Below are 10,940 nucleotides of genomic sequence, written 5' to 3'. Positions count from 1 at the left end.
AGGGCGGCGACTGTGCAGGGGCAGCATGCTTTTGAGAGGAGGGCGAGGATCAAGGGCCAGAGGGGGGAAGCAAGGGGAAGGGGGGGTGGGATGCATACGCAGATTTGCCGGTCCGTTCCAACAGACGCTCGCCGAGGAAAGCCTCAGCGCTGAATTCCACCGATCGGCTGGAGCAGGGAAGATTCCGAGCGCCGAGGATGGTGATTTTGATGAGCGACGGCATGCTGATACGGGGGCGCCCCGGGGGCGATCAGGTCCACGCAAAAAGGAGAGGCGATGAAAGATATGCCGTTTTACACGCGCGACACACCGTCCGCCCTCGCACGCGGAGTTCGGCCAGAGGGCGGAGCGCGAGGCAGGGTACCCGTGTGTATGTGCGCGTGAGTGTGTCGGCGTGTTCGGGGCGAAAGAGAAGGAGCAAAAGAAGACGAGCGAACGAGCGAAGGAGAGAGAGGGAGAGGGAGGGGGAGAGGGAGGGGGAGAGGGAGAGGGAGGGAGGTGAGTCTCAGTGGCCGGTGGTCGGGCGCACGGCTGGCGGCCCCGGTGGCGCTTGGATGCCGCCGGCCACAATCGGCACCAGAAGTCGGCACCTGAGATGCGACCACAGCATGAAAGGCGAGGAGGGGGGCCGCCTCCCAAGGGGGCGTATCCACAACCGAGGGAGGCCACCAGCCTTCAAGGTGCCAACCCTGGGAAACCGTTGTCACTCGCGGGCGATCTGCGATCTAAGACCCTGCACCGCCGGACGGGAAAACCCGCAATCGAGGGCAACCGGCGTGCTGCCTGGGTCCGCGCGTTGTCGGCTGGGTGAAAGGAAAAAAAAAAAAAACACCCGCCCGCGCGCTCTGCTCCTCCCGGCCACACGCACCTGCTCCGCCCCTGTCCCTCGTTCTTTCCTTCGCCCCTCCGCACTGCCTGCGTCCCTCGGCGCCTCCCTCTCTCCCGCGTCTTTCCCTTCCCGAAACGCCCACTCGCTGGGAGCCCGCTGGTCCTTCCTGCTTGTCTCGTGGCAAGTCGCCCCGCCGGTGCAGCCCCTCCCTCTGGCCCTCCATGGAGGACGTCGATCTTCTCCGGCAGCCACAGCCGAAGCGCCGGCGGCGCACTGCCGCCGGCACGGCCGGCGACCCAGCCCTCGAGGTGATGCCCTGTGATCTGGGCCTCGATTGCCACTGTCTAGATCGGCCTCTGGTTGCCCACTGGGATCCGACACATCGGCAAATTGAGTGCGTGGCCGCCATCCGCCAGTGAGTTCGCTCATCCCCCCGCACGGGCCCGCCCATTGACATTCTCTCTCTCTATATATATATATATATATCTCCCTCTCTGTCTCTCTGTATCCATGTTGGTTCTCAAACGACTGCCACCCCCTTCCCCCCTCCCCAGCCTCGTTGAGCCGCCCGAGCGCTCGCGACACCTCCTCTCTCACGGATATTTTGGGATATCGGTGCACTGGCTGCAGCAGCGCAGCCGACAGCGCAAGCGCTTTCGCCAGGCACACTCCGGCGTGGACGCCCCGAATGCCCCGGCCGCTTTCGCTGGACCGCCGCGTCTGTCCACATCCACACTCGGGTCGGACATTGTCCTCTCCCTGGAGGAGGCTCTCTACTTGTGCCACGTGCTGGAAGTTCTCACCATTTTCCGGCGCCCAACCGCCAATCCCGGACCCGAAGCCATTGGAGCACTGCTGCGCAGCCCGCCGGTCGATGACAAGGGGCCAGCCACTGTGGCGGCCGGTGCTCACGCCTCCGGGCCAATGTCCGCGTCGGAACTCTTTGCCGAGATCTGTCTCTCGGTCCCGAGCTTCGGCCCGCGGTACGCCTTCTACGTGTATGCCCGTGGCCGAGGCTGGACCCCGAAGGATGGTCTGAAGTATGGAGTGGACTTCTGTGCGTTCTCACTCATGCGCTGCGGGGCGGCGGCGGCGGCCACGGGCGAGGGCGGGATCAGAGCCTGGCCATGTGGGCTTGTTTGAGCTGACCTCCTTTTCATCCGATTCATGCCTTCTCCCTTTCTCACTCCTTCCCGCTATCTCTCTCTCTCTCTCTCCCTGCTCCCCTTGATTCCCGCTCAGTGCTCTACCTCCAATCGCCGGCACTTTTCCATGCCACCTTCTCGGTGCTGGTCACGCCGGTCTGGAACGCCACCGATCCATCGGCCATCACCTCTGGCTGTCCCGGGGTCTCGACACATGGAGCCCAGGGCTCACCTGACTGGCGAACTGTTGCCCGGCTGGTGCGCATCAGCAACCAAGTGTCCAAGGACTTCTCCGTTGCTTTCGTGCACTCGGACCAGCCGGCCGGAGCCGTGGAGCATCAGCGCTCTCAAGCGCTGGACGACTTCCTGGCCGGGGCACATGTTCAATGGGTTCCCCTCCGGCGCTGGGTGCCCGAGCGAACACGTACAAATGCGGCCGAGCGCGACGCCGAACTGCGCCAAGTCCAAGCCCGCCAGCGCAAGGGGCCACCTCCTGTATCGACAGACCGCCCTCCAGCCGGACCGCCGCCATCACCGCCATCGCCACCGGCACCCGGGTAGCGCCGCAAATACATTCCCCTCTGTTCCCGCTCGGCATTTGCGCCCGGCTCCTTCACTGTCTCTCTCTCTTTCTTCTCTCTCTCTCTCTCTCTCTCTCCTTCTCTTCACTGCCCTTGATCCCTGCCACTCATTCATCCTGGAAAGGCACCGTAATAACGCCCTATTTTCATTGATGAGGGTTTATTCTGGGAGGGACAATGTGCAAGGGCGCTCGCGCATGGTTGGCACACGAATTCGTACCATCCCCGGAAAAAGGGGGGGGGGCAATGGGCATGCTCTGCAGCGTAGCAGGGGAAGGAGGGGAAAGGGGGGGGGGGAAGGGGAGAGAAGGGACAATCTACAGGGACTGACGTGGGACGCCAGAGGCGGAGGGGAGGAGAAGATCTGGGGGAGGGGTAAAAGTACAGCACACCAGGGGGCAATATCTCACGCGCCGCGGTGCCAAAGCCGCCTTCCTCTTTCGCAAGTGGGCTTGGCACACCTCCTCCCCATGCAGCCACAACTGGCCACACCATGGGGCAGAGAATGGCGGCAGGGGAGGGAGGACAGCAGCGCACAGCGGGGCAGGGCAAACTAGGCACATGTGACAGGAGAGACGTACATACACATATATATATAATGTATACACATACCCCGGCGTCGTTTGGTGGATGCATATGTGCACATGTGCATGTGTGTGTGTGTCTGGGTGTGCCTCGCTACTAGGTCGGTGCCCGTGCCGCAGACACCTCCACACGCACGTACATACAGTGCAAGGGCACTTACACCCCGTCGCCGGCCATCTCCACGTCGGCGATGTTCATCTCAGCCATGTCGTCGAGAAGCTCGTCGATGTCGATCTCCGGGATCTCGGCATCGTCGTCGAAGTCGGTGTCCATATTCGACTCCTCGCCATGAACCGGCAGAGCAGGCTGGTTGGCGGCTGCAGAGAGAACATAGCGTGTGTGGGGGGGGGGGGGTACGATGCACATGTGCGCGTGATTTGGTCAGCAGCCGGGCAGGGGTGGGGAGTGCAAGGAGGGAGGGAGGGGGACAAAGGGGAAAGAGCGAGCAAGCAAACGAGCGGGCAAGGTCTTCAAGAGGAAGCACTGATGGGCACCGACGAGGGAGGGGGAAGGGAGCAACATGACCTGAGTCTGGCGGAGGGACGCACACTTGTACAGGTTGATGGCAGAGCGGAACTCGAAGTCCTCCTCCAGGTCACGCAGGAACTGCTCGTAGTCCTCGTGGGTGGCCGGGCCCTTGCGCTTGTCCACCGGGCCAGAGATGGCAGTCTCGTTGGTGATGTGCTGGAGCTTCCAGTTGCGGTTGCGGCGCTTGCGGCGGCTGTTGGAGTAGGCCTTCTTGACAACGATCTGGAATGTGCCGGGAGAGGGCGGGGGCAAGTGTATGGTGTTAGATGAGAAGGGAATAGCGGAATGTATGTGTGTGTGAGGAAGGGAGAAGAGAGAGAGAGAGAGAGGGAAAGAGAGAAGGAGGAGGGCAGAGGAAGGGAGACACGCCCAGGCACAGAAGGACCGGACATTCACCCGGTCCACTGGCATGCACGCGCGAGCGGAGCCGGCACCACCAAGCAACGTACCACATCAGGCAGCTCGGCGCGGTTGTACTCCTCGAAATGATCGCTGTTGAAGTTGGCATTGGCAATGTCATAGCCGAGGCAGCTGTCGCCGGGCTGCAGGATGGCACCCAGGTGCGAGCGAACGAAGAAGGTGGTATCATTGAAGCCGAAGTCCGACTTGCGAGCCAGCTCCATCTCACAGAGGACGTTCTTGCCGCGCACCGGGCCGAGAGGCTCCACATCCAGCACGATGTACTCGGTGAGGCTCTTGATGTTGCAGAGCGTGGTGAAGGGCGAGCGCCAGTAGCTGGCGGCCGACATTTCGGCGACTGCCAGCACGACCGAAAGCCACCACAGCCGACGCGCGAAGGGGCGAAAGTCAGCCAAGGGGAGGGGAGGGGGGGGGGGGCACAAATGCCACATCAGGGAAGGGTCGCGCGGGTGTGGCGTCACGCACTCTGCAGGGTGTTCGGGTCGACCAGGTGCACACTGTTACCGATCTTGCTGCACAGAACCAGGGGACCCATGTTGCCGAGGTGCGCACGCAGCGAGCGCGGCAGGCAGATCAGATCATCACGACAGATGGGGACCATCTCCACGGAGTAGGTGTACTTGTAGTTGGCCGTGTGGGCGTGAACATCGATGGAGATCACCTCCTCCGACACCTTGTACCGGGTGGGACAGACCGAGGCCACGAAGTCGTGGAACTTGGACGCGTGGGTCTTGTTGGCGAAGAAGAAGTCAATGCCATCCGGAGTCTCCTTGATGTTGGTGGTGTACCGGTGCTGCTGGTGCTTGATGATCAGCTGCTCCAGGTAGAAGAAGGTGCGCTTGTGCGGGACCTTCTGGCGGACCTGCACGCACGCGCGCCACATGTCCTTGGCCTCCACGCGGTGGCAATCCTCACACATCATGCCGGCCACGACGAAGTCCACCACAAACACCTGCTGCAGGATCATGCCCGCGTGCACCTCCTTCTGGATGGTGAGCTTCACCTTGAGGCGCTTGGAGTGCGGCTCGGTCCAAATGAAGCCGGCGTCCACGAGGCGGACCTTGTTCATGCCCTTCATCTGTGTGCGCAGGCCAGGGGGGGGGGCGAGAGAGTGAGGGAGGGGAATCGGGCAGTGTCAGGAGGTGAGCCCGGAGAAAGAGGAGAACATGGGATAGAGACGGGGACAGGGCGCCATCGAGGCACGTACACGCTTGAGACAGAGGGAGAGGAGCTCGCGAGACTCGAGGTCGGCGGCCACCCACTGCCGGGGCCAGACCATTCAATCGGGTTAGCAGAGGGGGGGGGGGGGGATGGGGCGGGGACGGTTGTCGATCGCAGGACCGGACGCGGCAGGGCAGAAGCACGCACATGGTTGGGCGGCTGGAGGTAACGCTCGCAAGAGCTGCAGAACTGGATAACCAGCTGCTTGCTGATGCCCTCAGTGATGTCGATCTCGTTGCGGATACAGTCAACACACATGTTGGCGGGGTTCGGGGGGATGGCAACACCACAGTTGCAGCACAGACTGGCCAGGGGAAAGGAGGGGGTCGGAGCAGGAGAAGACAGTCAGCCGGGGCGCCTGGAAAGCGGCGAGCAGGGCGAGGGAGGGAATGACGTACATGCGCTGCTGGGTGTTGGTGACGTTGATGTACTCCATGGTGATGGGAGCTTTGTGCGGTCCGGTTGCCGGGGTGCGCGGGGGGCCAAGAAACAACGAAGGGAGAGAGGGAGGGAGAGGGGAGAGGCGCGGCGGCAAGGAAAGTGGAGAGGCAGAGACAGCTGGACCCGGGAGGCAATCTCGTGGAGAGGGGAGGGGAGCAAAAAGAGGGAGGGTAGAGGGGGGGGGGGGGGGGGGGGAAGAGGCGCGAAGCAAGATGGGGCTGCACCCGCGGACCGGGGCGATTCCCTACGCCGTCACACAAAAAGCATGGGCGCGCGTGCGCGGACAGATCGGCGCCGTCCCAGCGCGGCCCTTGCTCTGTTGGCGGGAGGGCAAAGTGGCGACGGGAGCCAGGGACCACATGTGGAGCGGCCACCACCACCACCTGGCGGATGCCCACGAAGCGAGCCATGATATCCGACGCCCCTCAGGGTGGGGGCCCATGCGTGTGCCAGGCCGCCTTCTTTCCCCATCCCCCATCCCCCGCCCCCCTCCGACGTTGCCCCAGCCCAGTCCCAGCCATCCGAAGATCCATCCCCCAAACCAGAGCTCACACTTTGGCGGAGGACGGCCGAGGACGGCAGAGGACGGCCGAGGAGGCCGGGCCGACACACGAGGGTGCTGTTGGTAAGCACCGGCACGCGGGTTGGTCACCGCGGCAGACGGCACCCTGGATCAAGGGGCTGCTGGCGCATAACCCAAAGTGGGGGCCGCCTATGTGTGCGCGTGTGTTGGTGCCCGTGTGGCTGTGTGCTGATGATGCAACATTCTCCCTCGGCGAAGCCAGTCTTGACCGGAGCAGCCGGAGCCGCGTTCGGGCCTCGCGGGATCAGACAGCCGGGCTCGGGGCAGGGGCGACCGGCCTAGCCCTCCCCGGGGCTGTGTGTCTGGCGGGGGGGGGGGGGGGGGGGGCGGGGGGGGGGGGGGGGGGGGGGGGGGAGCAGGGGCGGCACTGTGTACGCATGGTTCGCCGCTGTCCGGCAACGCAGGCTCCCCCGCTGCCCGGCGCAAGGCTCGGGGCGGGGGGACCGGGCGAGCGTGGATGGCGCCTTCGGGAGGGTTGCACGCACGCATCGGCTCCTGGGGACGTGATGTTGAAGAATGTCACGGGGCGCATCACGCCCGGCCTTGGTGAATTTGTTTTCCCTCCACCTTGCTCCGGGACCGACGGCTGGGCGTTACTCCGGCGCCGGGGGGATTTGAATGGCGGGTGCGTCGGCAACCAGGACCCGCACCGGCCCTCCAGCCGGCCCTGACACCCTGGGCATCTTTGGTCCGACCGCACCGAGGACTAGGGCGGCATGAGGCGGCCCCGCAGTCGCGGAAGTGCGCACGCAGGCACACGATCGCCGCCGGCGCCTCCTCCCCCGCTCCCTCCTCCTTTTCACGCCTGAGGCTGGGTACCAATCTCTCTGTCCCTGTGCGAGAGGGCATGCGCCTGGTGTGCCTTTTTTTTTTTTTGGCGGCCAGCATACCTTTTTTGGCCTCCGAGCCCGGAGCCAGCGATCTTCTCTCCATCCTTCTCCCTCCCCCAACCCCTCCCATCCTGCATTCGTCCCCCCCTCTCTCCCCCCCCCCCTCCCCTTGGGCCTCTCCACGCACACACCCACACACACTCGCCAGTATGTCCACCGGAAGCATGTCTCCAGAGCCGAATGCCGGCTCCCTGCCCGATGTGGCTGCCGAGAAGCGCATCAACGACGAGTACAAGACTTGGAAGAAGAACACCCCCTTCCTGTATGACATGGTCATCATGAAGGCCCTCAGCTGGCCCTCACTGACCATTGAGTGGCTGCCGGAGATGACCGAGTGCGTTGGCCGTGCGGCAATCGCCGGCGTTCCCCTCCTCCCTGGGCCCTCCTCCCTGGGCCCTCTTCCCCTTCTGGGCCCTGCCCGTGGAACATGTCCGCTGACCGCTTTTCGCTCCTCCTTGCAGGGGCCCCAACGAGACCATCCACCGGATGATCCTCGGCACGCACACCGACCCGGAGTCCGCTTCGGAGAACATGCTGATGATTGCCCAGCTGGAGCTGCCCTCGGTTGAGGTGTCCCCCAACGACCCGACGGTCTTCCAGTAGATCGGAAGAGCGTCGTGGATGATCCTCGGCACGCACACCGACCCGGAGTCCGCTTCGGAGAACATGCTGATGATTGCCCAGCTGGAGCTGCCCTCGGTTGAGGTGTCCCCCAACGACCCGACGGTCTTCCAGTTCCGCCGCCAGGAGTCCGGTGGTGCGTTCGCTGTGGGGCACTTTCCTTCCTTCTCTTCCATTGCCGCAGCTCCCCCGGAAGCTTGGCTGCCGCTGACGCCGCCTCGTCGGCCTTCCTTTCGCCCTTGCCTTGTGTTCGGTCGCCGCCTCGCGCCGCCCCCTTGTTCTCGTTCCACTGCCCAGCCGAGCCCCGTCGCACCAAGATCACCATCGAGCAGTGCATTCCCCATGAGGGGGAGATCAACCGCGCGCGGTACATGCCGCAGAACCCGAACATGATCGCCACCAAGACCATCTCCGGACAGGTGCACCTGTTTGACACGACAAAGTTCGCGGCGCGCGACGACACCAAGGGGCCCACCATGCGTCTGACCGGGCACTCGAAGGAGGGGTGCGTCCTTGCGCCCGACGAGACCCGCCCCCCCCCCCCCTGCTCATGGTAACAGCAGGCAAGGGCGGCCAAACTCGGGCCGGCCTGCATCGCGGGCCGGGGGTCTCTTCTTTTCTTTTCTTCCTCCACTGTCCCTTCTTTCCCGCATTGGCTGCTTGATTTCGCACCGTGCCTCTTCTTTCGGTGCTTCTTTTTCCTTTCTTTTTTTCTTCTCACCAACTCCCCCCGTCTGAACCACCCAGCTACGGTCTCTCGTGGAACCGCAACCAGTCGGGCCTGCTGCTTTCCTCGGCGGATGACAAGCTCATCTGTCTGTGGGATGTGGCGGCAGCCGCCGAGGCCGGGCCCGAGGGTGCCGGCTCGCTGGCGCCTCTCTTCACCTTCGAGGGGCATACCAAGGAGGTGGGCGAGGTGGCGTGGCACAACGTCCAGGCGCACCTGTTCGGCTCGGTGGGCGACGACCGGACCCTTCGGCTGTGGGACAGCCGGACCCGCAAGAATACTCTGACCGTGACGGCCCACGATGACTGCGTCAACTCCCTTTCCTTTAATCCCTTCTCCGAGCACCTCCTGGCCACCGGCTCCAGCGACCAGGTATGTGGGCGACAACCTGCTGGCTCCCTTGCGCGAGTTGCCTTGCTCCTGTGCCGCCTCCGTCACCTCCCCCCTGTCCCTCGGGAAGCTGGCCAGACTCCTCTATTGACACACACACACACACACACGCGTCCCCCGCGCCCCCTGGGCGAATTCAATCCACAGAGCGTTGCCCTGTGGGACATGCGCAACCTCAAGCAGAAGCTCCACTCCTGCGAGTACCCCTCGGGGGAGGTGCTGCAGGTGGCCTGGTCGCCGCATTACGAGACCATCCTGGCCTCGGCGGCGCACGACCGCCGTGTGCACATCTGGGACATGTCGCGCATCGGCGAGGAGCAGACCTCCGAGGAGGCGAACGATGGCCCGCCGGAGCTGATGGTGTGTATATTTGGGTTTACATGTTCCTCGGCTCCTCGTGTGCGATGCACCTGCAGCAGCGGCCTCTGACACAGCCTCTCCTCTGTCCCCCCACCCCCAACCTCCCGCGCGCGCGGCCGTCCCCCCGCCGGACCCTCTGGGCCACTGGCTAGTTCATCCACGGTGGGCACACCAACCGCGTGTCGGACATCTCCTGGAACCCGAACATCCCGATGATGATGGCCTCCACCGCCGACGACAATGTCATCCAGTGCTGGCAGATGGTGCGCCTGGGCCACCCTCTGCCCCCCCCCCCCTTTTTTCCGTTGGGCATACTGACTAACTTGCTCTCTCTCTCTCTCTCCCTCCCTCCCTCGCTCTGGCCCTTTCTCCCCAGTCCTCGAGCATCTACCTTGACGACGACCAGATGGACATCGACGAGGCGGAGCTCGAGCGTCGCTGAAGGCGCATATGGCCACACCCCCAACCGCCAATCCGGCCACCGGGGACTCATCACCATGAAACGCCGATAAGGCGGGCCTATGCAGTACGTGGCATCGCCTGTGGCCCTGCCCTACTGGCCAAATAAAAGCACAAATGTCCCTCTTCTGTCGGGGTGCAGCGGCCTGGGCGAAGCGCAATCGGCGGAGAGATGCGTGCACGGGACGAAACAGTGGAAGGTGGCTGTGACGCCCTGCGGGCGGGCGCATGCGCCCGCCCTTGGGAGGGAAAGGGAGGGCCGGCATGGGCTGCAGAGGCGTCCCAAGGCTGGAGCTGGAAAAAAGCCATCTGGGCACACGGCCTCTGGGGGGGCGGGGTGGTGCGCCGTCGAGAGACCAACGCACAAAGGCCGGCGCACTGAGGGCCGGATGGGGGCGCGGGGGGGAGAGGGAGAATAAAAAAGAAGAAAGGCCGCTTCCCAACGCATCGCCCACAGTGTGCTCGCGACCCGGGGTCATGTCCCCCCCCCCCCCCCCAGGCCCCACTATTCTTGGGTGGGGCCAGCGCGAGGCAGATCTCCCGAACCCGGTCCTGTGGGGGGCCGAATTATTCCGATTCGTGGCGTGGGATCGATGTTCTTTTGAGAAGCCATCGCCCGGCCCAAGCCGGTCCTGGCCTCAGAAAACCGCCCCTCCTCCACCCCGCTCCCCTTGCTCGACCCTCGCTTCTACTTGCTGGCGCCTCCTGCTTGCCTGGCTGGATGCTCCTCACGCGGCGCCTATTGCCCTTTGCCACCCTTCGTCCCAGTGTTTCCAGTACCTCGCTCGGCACCGCTGCCGCTGTCGCCACCTACCGTACCATGAGCCGGAAAAAAGCCCCGGCCACCGGCGAAAGCAGCCCCCCAGGTGGAGGGGTGGACTTGTCGACGCTACTCATCCGGCCAACCAAGGACGGTGGGCTTCTGATCAATGTCCGGCTGCAGCCAAATGCCTCGCGTGACTCGGTCGGCGAGATCGGGCCCGGTGATGACGGGACACTGACTCTCTCGGTTCGTGGAGTGTCCCTTCGCCTGGCGCCCTGGCTGTATCCGGCCTCGCATCCGCCTGCCCTTTTCGCACTTTCCCCCTCCCCCATTTTTGTCCCTGTCTGCTCAGGCTGACGCCCGCTTGCCGTTCGCCTGCGCGCTGACCCCCTCGCCC

The 10,940-nt window shown here is 64.2% G+C and overlaps 5 protein-coding genes across 5 annotated transcripts in view; 3 read left to right on the top strand and 2 right to left on the bottom strand.

Annotated features, from left to right (window-relative positions):
* The window catches only part of H696_03497 (hypothetical protein), a gene marked incomplete at its 3' end in the record, with an annotated part of 6,686 nt that extends 6,192 nt beyond the window's left edge, over nt 1–494 (bottom strand). Inside the window, exon 1 of the mRNA XM_009497362.1 lies at nt 99–494. Within this exon, the coding sequence (XP_009495637.1) occupies nt 99–223 (125 nt within the window). The 5' untranslated portion in view covers nt 224–494. The remainder of the gene's footprint in view (nt 1–98) is intronic.
* Nucleotides 495–827: 333 nt separating this feature from the next.
* Nucleotides 828–2,563, top strand: H696_03496 (hypothetical protein). The gene is made up of 3 exons (XM_009497361.1): nt 828–1,223; nt 1,384–1,886; nt 2,072–2,563. The coding sequence occupies exons 1-3, from the start codon at nt 1,051–1,053 to the stop codon at nt 2,533–2,535; spliced, it is 1,140 nt and encodes a 379-aa protein (XP_009495636.1). The 5' UTR covers nt 828–1,050; the 3' UTR covers nt 2,536–2,563.
* A 135-nt stretch (nt 2,564–2,698) lies between these two features.
* H696_03495 (nonsense-mediated mRNA decay protein 3) lies at nt 2,699–5,942 on the bottom strand. The gene is made up of 7 exons (XM_009497360.1): nt 5,708–5,942; nt 5,457–5,613; nt 5,296–5,349; nt 4,554–5,166; nt 4,118–4,425; nt 3,689–3,890; nt 2,699–3,457 (listed from the first exon to the last, which is right to left on the bottom strand). Exons 1-7 carry the CDS (start codon nt 5,743–5,745, stop codon nt 3,297–3,299), a joined length of 1,533 nt encoding a protein of 510 aa, XP_009495635.1. The 5' UTR covers nt 5,746–5,942; the 3' UTR covers nt 2,699–3,296.
* Nucleotides 5,943–7,301: 1,359 nt separating this feature from the next.
* H696_03494 (histone-binding protein RBBP4) lies at nt 7,302–9,904 on the top strand. Its single transcript, XM_009497359.1, has 8 exons — nt 7,302–7,557; nt 7,685–7,793; nt 7,929–7,980; nt 8,142–8,349; nt 8,592–8,943; nt 9,109–9,321; nt 9,474–9,584; nt 9,698–9,904. Exons 1-8 carry the CDS (start codon nt 7,373–7,375, stop codon nt 9,761–9,763), a joined length of 1,296 nt encoding a protein of 431 aa, XP_009495634.1. The 5' UTR covers nt 7,302–7,372; the 3' UTR covers nt 9,764–9,904.
* A 464-nt stretch (nt 9,905–10,368) lies between these two features.
* Nucleotides 10,369–10,940, top strand: part of H696_03493 (hypothetical protein) — a 1,217-nt gene continuing 645 nt past the window's right edge. Inside the window, exon 1 of the mRNA XM_009497358.1 lies at nt 10,369–10,789. Within this exon, the coding sequence (XP_009495633.1) occupies nt 10,502–10,789 (288 nt within the window). The 5' untranslated portion in view covers nt 10,369–10,501. The remainder of the gene's footprint in view (nt 10,790–10,940) is intronic.

Source organism: Fonticula alba, assembly GCF_000388065.1.
Source record: "Fonticula alba strain ATCC 38817 unplaced genomic scaffold supercont2.5, whole genome shotgun sequence".
Lineage (NCBI taxonomy): Eukaryota > Rotosphaerida > Fonticulaceae > Fonticula > Fonticula alba.
This window is presented reverse-complemented; position numbering and strand designations above follow the sequence as displayed.

Bases quoted from the DNA above. Each gene is read 5' to 3' on its own strand.
- H696_03496 (XM_009497361.1), top strand. From the start codon at position 1,051: ATGGAGGACGTCGATCTTCTCCGGCAGCCACAGCCGAAGCGCCGGCGG. The intron at 1,224-1,383 runs GTGCGTGGCCGC...CCCCCTCCCCAG, and splicing joins CCGACACATCGGCAAATTGA to CCTCGTTGAGCCGCCCGAGC. The intron at 1,887-2,071 runs GTGCGTTCTCAC...ATTCCCGCTCAG, and splicing joins GAAGTATGGAGTGGACTTCT to TGCTCTACCTCCAATCGCCG.
- H696_03495 (XM_009497360.1), bottom strand. From the start codon at position 5,745: ATGGAGTACATCAACGTCACCAACACCCAGCAGCGCAT. The intron at 5,167-5,295 runs GTACGTGCCTCG...CTGCGCACACAG, and splicing joins TCTCCCTCTGTCTCAAGCGT to ATGAAGGGCATGAACAAGGT. The intron at 4,426-4,553 runs GTGCGTGACGCC...TCGTGCTGGCAG, and splicing joins CGACCCGAACACCCTGCAGA to TCGCCGAAATGTCGGCCGCC.
- H696_03494 (XM_009497359.1), top strand. From the start codon at position 7,373: ATGTCCACCGGAAGCATGTCTCCAGAGCCGAATGCCGGCTCCCTGCCC. The intron at 8,350-8,591 runs GTGCGTCCTTGC...TGAACCACCCAG, and splicing joins ACCGGGCACTCGAAGGAGGG to CTACGGTCTCTCGTGGAACC. The intron at 9,322-9,473 runs GTGTGTATATTT...GCCACTGGCTAG, and splicing joins ATGGCCCGCCGGAGCTGATG to TTCATCCACGGTGGGCACAC.